This window comes from Peromyscus californicus, unplaced genomic scaffold (assembly GCF_007827085.1).
Source record: "Peromyscus californicus insignis strain IS unplaced genomic scaffold, ASM782708v3 Scaffold_21__1_contigs__length_65335640, whole genome shotgun sequence".
NCBI classification, from domain to species: domain Eukaryota; kingdom Metazoa; phylum Chordata; class Mammalia; order Rodentia; family Cricetidae; genus Peromyscus; species Peromyscus californicus.
In genome coordinates, this window is record NW_026294514.1 from 50,924,948 (window position 1) to 50,937,990 (window position 13,043).

The 13,043-nt window shown below is 41.6% G+C and overlaps 1 protein-coding gene and 1 long non-coding RNA gene across 3 annotated transcripts in view; one reads left to right on the forward strand and one right to left on the reverse strand.

Annotated features, from left to right (window-relative positions):
• The window catches only part of LOC128117838 (uncharacterized), a 118,442-nt gene extending 108,981 nt beyond the window's left edge, over nt 1–9,461 (forward strand). Inside the window, 3 exon segments of the mRNA XM_052750248.1 lie at nt 309–495; nt 7,019–7,154; nt 9,110–9,461. Coding sequence (XP_052606208.1) covers nt 309–495; nt 7,019–7,154; nt 9,110–9,209 — 423 coding nt within the window. The 3' untranslated portion in view covers nt 9,210–9,461.
• Nucleotides 1–13,043, reverse strand: part of LOC128117839 (uncharacterized) — a 78,303-nt gene that overhangs the window by 16,012 nt on the left and 49,248 nt on the right. The gene's annotated exons all lie outside the window — the stretch shown is intronic.

A 13,043-nucleotide genomic window follows, 5' to 3' on the forward strand; every position in this document is an offset into this window, starting at 1 on the left:
AGCATCAGCAACTCTTTGCTGAGGTACCTATTCCCATTGGCTCTCTATTCCCAATCTCCTGGGTTGTTTTTTTTTGGCGGATACTCTTGATTTCTTTAGAATACAATAGAAGCCAAAGAGAAGAGGGAATTCTCTATAAGCAAAGGGTAATTTGACTGACTCAAGCAGTGAGACTCTATTAGCAATAGAATTTTTTCAGAGCAGTGGCTCCCTAAAGTCAAATAGGCTTATCCCCAGGTCACCGCTCTGTGGGTCAAAGGCATCTGGTGCAAGATGACTACTTAAATATTGCTGAACTACACCTGCAGAACCATGTCTGGGAAGATGTCACGCTGCACAACAGTAGGCTCCCACCTCTTGCTATCAAACATCCTGAATGCCTGGGCCTTCTGCACCAGCTGGAGAGAAGCACAGGGGAGTGGCTTCAGCACTACTGCATTCTGAAGGATGGCTGCTTGTATCTCTATGCTAGCATTCGCTCCACTCAGGCATCAGGTAAGGAATCAACGCCACTTGAAATTATTGTAACTACTGTGCTAGGAAGGACACCTTCGCTGTATCGAACCTTTGGAATGCCCTGTACAAGTGCTTCACCTAAGACAGCCCATCGATACTCCACAGAAGAGGCACTGTTGCACTGCTACTGTGAGCAATCTGCTGAGATCTTAATAGCCAGGCTAGCCCTGGAGCCTGGAGCTTTAATGCCTCATGTTTGATGTTTAGAAGTTAAAAGACCAGCTCCTCATTCCTTTGGTCACTGATGACCTTCAAAGGGAATGCTAGTCATTTTCTTAGGTAGAAACATCATTTTTCCCCCAAAGTATTCCTAACTTGGATGCTGGCAGTCTGGTGTTTGGTTTTTTGTTGTTGTTGTTTTGTTTTGTTTTTTGCTTTTTGTTTTTTGTGGTCAGTTTGCTCAACTTCCCACAAGTTACTTTCCTTACTTATAAAATGGAAATAATGGAAACAGCAGCTGTCTATTGTACAAGAATGCTGTGAAGACTGAGCCATTATTATTGAAATAGCATTAGTTCTGCATTTAGTGGTCTGAATATAAAAAGCTATTGCCATATATATTACATTCATTTATTGTAGAATTACTTTACACTCTTATGAAGTTATATATGTAGTTTGATTTCTGTTTGGGCCACCAGCTCACAAATAATGATACAGACACTTCTCATTAATTATGAAAGCTCAGCCTATAGCTTAGGCTTGTTGCTAACTAACTCTTATAACTTAAATTAGCCCATTTATATTAATCTATATTATATCATATGTCATTACTATTCTTCTATCTTGTACTTCTTGTTTCCTCTCTGAATCTCTTGGCATCTCTTGCATGCCTAGATTCCTCCTCCTTCTCTTTTCTCTCCCTGGAAATTCCACCTATACCTTCTGCCTAGCTATTGGCCATTCAGCTTTTTATTACTCCAATCACAGCAATACGCCTTCACATAATGTACAAATATCCCACAGCATATATACATATTTGAAATAGAATATACATATAGAATATGTGTATTTAAAAGATATAGATATAAAAATATGTGAATAACAAAATAAATATACCTGAAATCTACAAAAGAGCTCTCTCGCATTTTAAAAAATTATTATCTAAGCTATTTATTTCAAAATTTTAATTGAAATCAATTATATCAGTCCCCTGCTTCCTTTTCTTTCCTTCAACCTCTCCCATGACCCTGTTGTGTTCTCTCAAACTAATGGCCCTTTTTCTTTAATTACTATTTTTACATAGATATAAGCACATGTATAAGCTAAGCTTGTCTAGTGCTCGTCGTGTGTGTGTGTGTGTGTGTGTGTGTGTGTGTGTGTGTGTGTGTGTGTGATTTCAGGGCTGACCACTTGGTATTGAATAACCAATTAGGGTTTCATCCATGGCGAAGACTAAACGGTGAAGACGAATTCTCCCTCTCTCATCAGTCTTTAGTTGTTTCAGTTTAGTTTTGTTTAGTTTACCAAAGTCTCTTGGTCTTTGTCTAGCCGTGAGAGTCCCCCTTCCATGTTAGCATGTCTATAGGTGTTATCACCAGGCAGGGCCTATTTAGGCAGCCATATTGTCAAGGTATCATAGGTGAAGCGGCCCTTTCATCGATGGATGAATTATAATTTTTTAGAATAGGTGGAAATTTCCCTTGAGGGACAATTTGTTAGTATCTCAAAACTTAATTATAATAACCACTGATATTCTCATAGTTGATGTTACAATATACAAACAGGAAAGAAAACACAAATATCTGTACAAACATATTCTTAAAAAGTATGACAGAAACACTCATGTCAGTTATAATCTTCATTTCTTCACTTGGTCATATGGCATTGGCTGGCATTTATAACTACCTTCTTCTCCTACTCATTCTGTACTTCCTCCACCCCCAGCAAGCACTTCAGCAGGTCTTGGTTCTTTTCCTGGGGGACCGATCCATTCATATATATAATGAATGTATATCAAAAGGGATTTATTAGACTGGCTTGCACAGTAGAGTCTGAAGAGTCCAACGGTGCCTGTTTCTTACTGGGGAGGCTGAGAACCCAGCAGCTGCTCAGGCAACAAGGCTGGATCCCTTCTCAATCCCGGTCAGCTGCTGGAGGCCTGGAAGATTTCTGAAGGCCACTGGTCTTCAGTCCACACTGGAAAGCTGAAGAAACTGTGTTTCGATGTCGATGAAGATGGCAGCCACAGAAGCAGCAGGAGCAGCAGCAACAACTCACCACCAGCAAGAGGTGACGGTGACAGCAAGCAGACACAAAGGCAGAAACATTCCCTTGGGCTTCCTCATATCTGGGCTATTGCCAGAAAGTGCCTCCCATATATGCAGGGGTCTTCTCAGCTCAGCCCTAATCAAGAAAATCCTAACCTAATCTAGATAACCTTTCACAGGTATGCCCAGAGGCTTGGCTCACGAATGGGTCCTTCAAGTTAGCAATGTGAGCTGTGACACACACACACACACACACACACACACACACACACACACACACACACACACACACCAGAGTTCTAGTACTCATCTTTAATTCTTGCCAGAGATGCTAGAGAAGTAACACTTGGCATGCTGTAATCTATAATTCTTGCTTTGGCTGTGCTCACAAAGAGCTCTGCATAGCTCTAATACAAGTTACAACTCTCTGTGTCTTCGTTCCCCAGGCAGTCGTAATCCTGAACCAGACATTGATTACTGTTTACTACAGGCCTTCTCATACTGAGGGCTCTCGGTCAGTTTCTAAGTCATAGAAACAGTGTGGTCAGTTGTGGTTATTTTTAAAACAACTGAATTAGAAACATGGTACACACCAATGAGATGGCTCAGTGAATAAGGCTGTGAGCCTGATGCCCTGAGTTCCACCCCCACAAACCCTGATAGAAGAAAACACTCATGACAGTTATCCTCTGACCTCTACATGCCTGATATTCTCTCTCTCCTATCTATCTCTTTCTCTCTCTCTCACACACACACAAACACACACACAAATACTCACACACACATACACTAATTAATAAATAAAATTCTTTTTAAATGAAAAAACATGGTATATTGTAGTGCTTCTCAAAACTTTTGGTCAATTATATTAAAACATACAATAATATTCATTTGTAAGGCCTTTGGATCACAACCAAAACAATTAGAAAAATACTGATATGCAAAAGCCTTTAGTCTCTGAGCACATGCCTACTCCAATGGGTAATGTTTTTGTTTGTTTGTTTTGAGACAGGGTTTCTTTGTGTAGCTTTGGAACCTGTCCTGGTACTCACTCTGTAGACCAGACTGGCCTCGAACTCACAGAGATCCACCTGCCTCTGCCTCCTGAGTGCTGGGATTAAGTGTATGTGTGCAACCACCACCCAGCTCCAATGGTGAGTTTTATGTCAGAATCTTAGAAGAAGAATATAAAGCTAGTCATTGCTTTTGGATTACACTGTAATGCACCTGTCATTTGTTGCTTCCAGCTTGACACTAGACTCCTGTGGTCACATCCTGTCCATCTGAGTTTCTTTACTGTCTTCTATATTCTAAATAGTTTTCATTTTAGTCCACTGACCCTTCTGTAGAGCTGGGAGACCTCATATAATACTACCTGTTCCTGAATGTAGCTGTAGTTATATTGGCATGCTATTTCTTTTTATCTTCAGTGCTGAGAAAATACTGAGGGTAATAAGAAGTGAGAGGAAAAAAAAATAAAATTAGAGAGGAGCGGGGAGGGAGTGAGCTGTGGAAAACAGTGTAGCCCTGGCTTCCTGTAAGAACTATATTAGGCACTAAACCCACATTTTCTCTTTCAGCTAGGTATATATGCCTCTAGGGGACAGTGGGTGAATTGGAGAGAATTCAGTTCCCGGAAGGCTTTCTTTGCTTAACTCTCAAAAGAGGTATTTGTCCTTTAGCAAAATGTACTGCTGGCCCTCATGTGCCTGCTAATATTAAGACTATTTCAAAAGTCCCTTGGTCAAGGACCTTTACATAAAGCTGTGCCCGCATTCCTTTTTATCTCTCTCCAGCAAGAGCTAGAAGTAGCAAATCATGACAGACTGTTGTTTGTCACTAAATCACATCAAGGTCTGGGTGCAGTTCTCAGAAAGATTATTTTACCCTGTTACAGTAAACAGGGCAAATCATGCTCACACAGTTCTTTCGGCTAACATGGGACTGGACTGATAATTACTGTTACTAACGAAGAGGCGTAGACCCAGAGAAATTTCCTTAAGTAAGCTGCTGGGGTTTACAGCACAAACTTCACTGTCACGTAAGCCCTGCAAGTGACTAGGAAGACGACTGCAAGGCTTTGTTGTTTGTAGCAACAATTTTTTTGCATTCTTTTATTTATTATACACGAATATAATACATTCTGGTCATACACTTTGTGGTGATCTGGATGAGGTGTCTCCCCTATGTCTCGGGCATTTGAATCCTCGGTTTCCAGTTGTTGGCTCTGTTTGAGTGTGGTTAGGAGGTGTGCCTTGCTAGAGTAAGTACATCACTGGGGGTGGACTTTGAGGTTCCAGAAGCTGCTGCCATTCCCAATTAGCTCTCTTTGTTTCCTGCTTGTGGTTCAAGCTATATGCTCTTAGCTTTCTGCTCTAGCCACGTGTCAGTCTGCTCTCCATAACCTTGATGGGTCATAACCCTCTGGAACCCAAAGCCCTAAACTCTATGAGTGGTCTTGGTCGTGCACTTTATCACAGCGATAGAATAATAACCAATACACAGTTCCATCCTCTCATACCCTCCTCCCTGTACACCAACCCGCCCACCTTTCCTCCAAATCCCCATCACACTTTCCTGTCTTTTGCTTTGGTGACCCACTGATGTCCCCATCAGCCCGGGTGTGGAGCCATCCACTCGAGACTGAAGACGGTGACTTCCCCTCTCTGAGCAAGTCTCAGCTGCCATCAATTAGTGAGCACAGAGACAAAAGTTGTGCTATGTCCACACAATGGAGCATCCTGCTACAATGGAAAGAAATCAAGAACTGATGTCTAACATGAATGAACCCTGGAAACACTCTGCTAAGTGAAAGCGAGCAAGCACAGAAGAGTGTGTGCTGTGAGATGGCTTTTCTATTAGGTACTGCAGGAAAACGAGCAACTACGGAGAGAGGAGAGTAGGGAGAGATTATCAACAGCTGGGGTGGCACCTCAGCTAAGGAGTGACTGTTTATGGTGGTGTTTCTGTCTGACATGAGGAAAGTTAGGCTGATGATTATACAAATGCTCTAAGTAAAGTAAGACCATTGATCCATACCCGCCACATGAAGAGCTTATGGTGAGTCAGTGATACTGCAATAAGGTTTTTCCATCCCATCCACTCTTCATCTCTCAGCCTGTCTCAGAGAATGGTATCACCCTATTGGGTGAGCACCATCTCCCCGAGGTCAACTAAGGTAGAAAAAAATATCTGGTCATTTCTGAAGTCAATGTTTTCTCAAGAGTTCCAAAGTGGACTCTTTTCAACTGAAAATTTTAAAAAGGAATTTAATATCACCTTTTGCATCCCCCATAAAAATAAGCAACCTCTCCCTAATTTCTAAAGTCTAAAACCCTGTCTTCCTCGCACAGTAAGCTGATAGTGAGTGACTTAAAGGAAGCCAGAGTCAACCCTACCCAAGCTTCCCTTTCATAGTTCCACATCGTCATTGCTGAGGCTATCAAGTAGACTGTGGCATTTTTTATTTGCATTTGTAATGAAGTGCACTGTGGTCAGTGTTGGAGGTGCTAGGGGATGACAGCAAGGTGGCACGGGAGTGGTGAATCTCTAAACATCCTAGCACTACCATTACTAATAATGCCCGAATCTCTGCAAGAGATTTGGGCTACCTCAGAACAGAAGAAACAGACAAGCGTTTTGACCCTTCAGAATCTTCTCCTAGACCATGATCCCTACAAACCTCAAAAAGGGAACAAAATTCAGACCAAGTAGTACTCTTAGATTTAAAGGACCACGAGAGGAAAATTACTTTTTATCACCAGTAAATCTATCTATTCTCATTGCCAATTCAAGTTGGCATTTTAGTATCACCCTGTGGATACGTATTTTAGGTGGGATTTGCAGTACGCAAAGAGGGTGAGAATCTGTGCTGGTTGTAGAAACTGCCTGCAGCCTTCATCATGCTTCAGGGAGCATGTTTTAATGACTCTGCCCCCCAAAAATACTATTTAATTTTCTTCTAATATGGTATTCCAGCTATTCTCCTTTGACAGTGGAAATTTTATTTCAAAACTATGTCCTTCTGGTAAAGAAGCTCATCCATGCACAGAGTTTGAAAAGACAAATACCTATCACTTACACATGGAACCGAGAAGTTCAATTCTGCTGCCACTCTTGCTACTGGGCACTGCTCAGTGTGTGGCCTCTTTTGAAGTTACTTTCCTCACCTGTGATGACAGAGCTAGAAAAGCAGTCCTTTCATACACAGAATTTTAACACTTTTTCTGACGCTCTCTTTACTTTCCCTGTTCTCACTTGTCGTCCCCCGACATCTTTGATTTCACCCTGTGTAGGCGGCCTGTATCTCCAAGGATATAGGGTGACTGAACAGACCCATGGTTTCGAACAAGCAGTAATTGAACTCAAACCTCCATCAGAAGAGTTCAGGACTTTCTATTTCTGTGCAGAAAATAAAACAGAAAATCAGCGGTAAGCCAAGACCTGCCATCCTCCGTGTGTCTTAGTCTCCACAAGTAGTCAGCCAAGACCTCCCCTTCCTCCCTCTGTGTGTGTTAGTCTCCACAAGTGGTCAGCCAAGACCTCCCTGTCCTCCCTCTGTGTCAACCTTGACAAGGTCTCCTTCGTAAACTCACCCCCTCATTTTCCAATTCCACTCCTTAAGAGAAATCCATCCTTTCTCTAGTCAGTCATACTGACTGTTCTCCTGGATTATTTTTCTTTCATCCCTTTTTCAGTGACTTCTCTAGAGATACTTTTTTTCCCCAAATGAAGATAGAGTAACCAGAATTCCTGCCAAGACAGTGGGTACCTCAGGCTTCAATATTAAGAAAAAAACAAAGAAACAAACATGCTCCCACTATTTACAATTTGTAAATACTCCATAGATTTTTAAATTATATTTATTAGCACATCTTAATTGTGTAAAACATTGATCTGTCATTTGACTTCTTCATGTAACTTGCATGGATTTGTCCATTTATATTTGGTTGATTGTTTTATCGTAAACCAGTGAAGGAAATAAAACAGATTTAATTTGTGGTGTATTCAATCTCAGGCTGTCATTCACAAATGAACATTGAGTTCAAATGGTCCTGAAATACAAGAGAGGTGAAGTCACGAGACACAAAACTGTAGAGAAAAAGTTACTCGGCATCCTCCTCCACCTCTCCAGCCTCCCCAAGATGCCCGTACCCTCTGCACTCCATGCCTACCCTCACCTGCATCACAATAATCTCTCACCTGTCCCGGGCCTTTTATTACAACTACAAGGATCCCATAAAGAAATTCCTTACTAAAGCCAGTTGATGACCTGATACAACTTTTCTGAGGACATTTACAAGAAATTATGTTTTAAACACAAATAAAATTACAAAAGTGGGACTGTAGGGATTGCCCTCAAATAGCCACTTAGGCAAGAGATTGAGGACCTCATCTGTCTTTTCCCACTATGTAAATGTTGCTTGTGCCTCTCCTTTGAAGGAGGTACAGGAGTCAGAGGCAAATGTGTTGCTGCTAGGAATGCTGCCATGGCTCTCTTCTGGACATCTGGCCAGCAGATACAAATGATAAGCCTCCAACTAGCACACCAAAGCAAGGATCACTGAAACTGATCTAAGTTCCATCTGATAAAACCTACTAGTTTCTCTGTTACAGCAGGCTCAATAGTTGGGGCTGACTGTTATATTCATAGGGCATTCTTTTACAGTAAAAAACAAACAAACAAAAATATTGAACCACTGGAGAAATATTTCAAAGAGTAGCAGTGGAAAGTCGAAAACTGGATAGAACTTAGAGCTCATGTTATTCCACTTACCCCTAAAGTAAGTTTAGAAAGTGATAAAAGTTAGAGTCCACACCCAGAGACCCACAAATGCATTTATTAGTGTTTCTGAAATAGCCTGTTGGAAATATTCTTGGGTAACTGTTTCTGGTTGTTATTTTTGGTTGGCTAGTAATACAGCTCCTGCCGTTAGAAACAATGTTTCATAAAACATTGTCCAAGAAAATAAAAGCAAGAGAAAGAAAAGGGGGATTAATTAGAGGGTGTGTACGGTTTCTGGAATTTAACAAGGAAATACTTTTACTAATATAACAATATTTATTTCATGTTTGATCAACAACGTTTAAAGTTAAATGAAAATAACAAAATACCATTAACAATTTTTCAGACAATAGAGCTCCATTGATCACTATACTGAACATCTTCCTCTCTTGTACTTATGACCCTTACTTTTGTTATTGAGCCATCTCTACATTTTGCCTTCTCATTCAACCTGAAATCTATAGAGTATGTTTTTCCCATTAATTCCAAACTAAATAACCAAGAGAAACAATTAGAAAATAAATTAAAGAGTTCTGTCATATTTTACCTCCCCAGGGCCTGACAGGTTTAATGATCTGTTCTGTTTTTCTTTCTCTTGCAGCTGGATTACAGCTTTGAAAACATCGATCAAAAAATGGCTTCCTTTGGACCAGGCCATTCAAGAGTTCATGAATCGACCTCTAGAGGAGACTAGAATGTGAAAGAAACTGTAAATAAAAAGACAGTTTCCACAAGGGTGTCCCCAACTTAATGAAAGAAAGGAAACATTTCTGAAATATAGTTTTCAAATGAATCTACTCCTTATGTGTTAAAAGTTGGAGCAACTGATATCAGCGTTCAAGTATGACACTTACATCACAGACTCCTCCCTAGCCTGCTTACATTTGCGTCAGCATACCTTAGCTCCCCTACCCCAAGCCTTTGAAAACATCAATAAACATGTATTTGTCTCATTTTTTGTAAAATATTTCATTCAGAACTTTGGCCATAAACTTCCAAGAGTATCTCTGGGCCACGATACGGGACATTAGTAAAAATTAAAATCATGGAAAAGGTATCTCCTATATGATGAGTGAGTGTTTCAGCCAAAGGAGGTGATCTTCCTTAGACTCTCTTATGATGAACAGGCCTAAGCACTGCCCCAGGGCTTCTCAGGTAGAGTGCTTCTCAACAATTTCTGGAAGCTATTATTTTAAAAAAATAAAATAAAATAAGCTAATAGACTGAATCTAAGGGATACATCTCAAAAACATGGATCTGACTCACCATGTGAATTTCTACAAAACCAAAATGAACCATTCTAGACCTCGAGAGCAAAATCTGAAGAAAGTAAGAAAAAGCTTTGGCTGTGTTTCTCGGTGTAATGACCCCTATGTTGTATTGAGGAGATTGTAATGCATTTTGGAAGCCCCACATCCTGGACATGGACCACAGATTTCTTTCATGTTCAGCTGTAAGATTAAAATACCCTGAAGCAACTCCTATCCACATGACAGAAGGTGAAAGCAAGTCTGTCCTTTCATAAAGAATGCTGTTTCTATATCATCCTGAATGAGGTAATCGAGACTCAGAAGGACAAACACGGTATGTACTCACTCATAAGTGGATACTAGATGTAAAGCAAAGGATAACCAGACTACAACCCACAGCTCCAGAGAAGCTAGCTAACAAGGAGGGCCCTAAGAAGGATGCATAGATCATCCAGTGAAGGAGAAATAGATGAGATCTACATGAGCAAACTGGGGGTGAAGGGTGGGTAATGGAGGGCAAGAGATGGGGGATGAGAACATAAGGGAACAGGAGGTTCGAGCTGGAACAGGGACAGAGTGGGAGAGCAAGGAAAGAGATACCGTGATAGAGGGAGACATCATGGGAATAGGGAGAAACAGGGTGCTAGGGAAGTTCCCAGGAATCCACAAGGATGACCCCAGCTTAGACTAAAAGAAAGAGTCGAGAGGGGGCCTGAACTGGCCTATTCCAGTAATCAGATTAGTGAATACCCTAACTGTCATCATAGAGCCTTCATCTGGTAACTGATGGAAACAGATACAGAGATCCAGACTGGGCACAAGGCCGAGCTCAAGGAGTCTAATCGATGAGAGAGAGGAAGGATTCTATGAGCAAAGGACATCGAGATCATGATGGGAAAAACATACAGAGATGGCCAGCCAAACTAGTGGAAATGCATGAACTGTGGACCAATAGCTGTGGAGCCCCCATGCTACTGGACTAGGATCTCTAGATAGGCAAGACAGTTAGTTGTTTAGCTTGAACTGTTTAGGGGGCCCCCAGACAGTGGGATCGGGACCCATCCCTGGTGCATGAGCCAGCTTTTTGGAGCCCAGTGCCTGTGGTGGGACACCTTGTATAGCCTTGGTGCAGGGAGGAGGGGCTTGGACCTGCCTCAACTGAATGTGCTAGGCTCTGCTGACTCCCCATGGGCGACCTTGCCTTGGAGGAGGTGGGAATGGGGGGTGAGTTGCGGAGGGGGGAAGGCTGGAGGGCGGGATGAGGGAGGAGAGGGGGATCTGTGGTTGGTATGTAAAGTGAATAGAAAATTTCTTCATTAAAAAAAGAAAAGAGAATGCTGTTTCTGAGCCTCAATAGCTTTGCTGTGTGGCTAGCCTTCCTTACAGATGAGGATGAGAAAGGGAAGTGAATTCCTGCTAATGACCACATCAGTGGTTCCTGGCAGAAGTGCAGCTGAGCCCAGCTTCATCTCTTCACCTGTGTTTCCCTGCTCATTCCCCCTCCCCTCACCACACCCAGGAAAATAAAATGTGAAATCTCGTCACACAAGGGTACGGAAGCTGCCTTTATACACTTCCAGTCTGCAGCAAAACCCTATAAGCAATACCCCGTAGCTTTCTGTATATTACTTTCACATCGTTTTCATTACTTCTTTTAGTTTTTGAGATTATAATATAATTGCATTATCTTATCTTACCCCCCTGCCATGTCTCTTTTGTCCCTCCAAACCCTTCTATATACCTCTCCTTGCTCACTTTCAAATTCATGGCCCTTTTATTTTCTTACACATTATATTATTCTTTGACAGACAATCTTAAGTGTGAAAAGAAATAACAAAATCATGTCACTGCCCTACATACTTTATCACTCCTTTGTTGAAATGAATATGAAAGCATTCCCTCAATGCTGCCTATGCCTGTTATTTGTCATAATTCAAATAAAGGAGTCTTGTGAGCAAGTGGGGGTGTACTCCTTATTCCATGGATTAGGAGAAGCTGCCTAGATGAGCTCATGCCCCAAAGCCTCCTGCTGTCATGCTCTGACCAACTGAATGCCAGAGTCAAAAAATATTTAATTAACAACAACACATAGCCCTCTATCCTGAAAATGGTGCCTTTGTTCTTACAGTATCTTCCAGGACAATAATGAGGTCTTTCAGCTGCAACATCAAGAATGTTCATGTCAGGAACCTGGGGCTTGCACTTCCTCTCCCCTGCGGTGTTTCTGCCTCTCTGGAGCCTGGCCCTGGAATGCACAAACTGTGCCGTTACCAGGCAGCCAGCTAGTGACCACAGCCAACTGTGACATTGGCATGGCACTCTCCCCTGCAGGAGCAAAGCAAAAGCAAACACCTCGGTCAAATGTGAACACAGTTTTCTCCGATTCAAGCATTCACATAAATTCCTTGAAAGTGAACGGTACCAACCTTCAAAGTCCAGAGAGAGACACCATCCTAAATTTACTGTTATTATTCTTGGAAGGGTCATCTGACCTTAATAATCATGGACATTAAGGAAAAATTTTTTAAAAAAAATTCTGGGTGCACATTTTCACGCAGAGAGGGTTGGTAGTTTGTATGAGATTCTCAAAGAGGCAATGTGACCCAGAAAGGAAAACAAAATACACTTTTTAGTTCTGAGATGAAGAACATTTCCCAAGAGCCAGCAGGCTTGCAGCTCCCATAGATATGAACAGAAGGGGAACATGCAGGACCAGCCCTCTACATACGCAGAATCTGGCTGTACATCTTGGGCTTAGCCTTTTGTCCAATTAAGGAGCACCTCTGACAAGTTCAGTCAGACAGTAGATGTGTAGTGACTGCATATTCTGAGCCAATCTTCCTGACTGCCACCAGCCAACTACCAGCAAGGAAAGGCAGAAAAGATACATAGATCATTCGCTGCCCAGCAAGTGGCTCGGAATTTCAGTTCTAATCTGATTTTGTTCTGGCTACAACCCCAGGGAGATTCCTTGAGATTTCCTTGCTTTAGCTTCCTCATCATTACACGAGGTAGTTCCTGTCTCAAGTGTCTATGAAAATTCGATAAACACAACCACATGTGAATAGTCCTAGAAAACTGTGTATCTCTACAGACTCGCAGGATGATTTTTTGTGTCATTAACAAGGACGAGTTAGCTTATACATAGACCTCATGTCTCTGAGGACAACTCCAGAAAAAAATACAGAAAGCTATGTCTTGTCTTCTAAGGGTCTGAAGATGGAAAGGATGTAGAATAGATCCATCAAGATTCTATCTGGACAGAATATAAAAGAGCAAACTTAT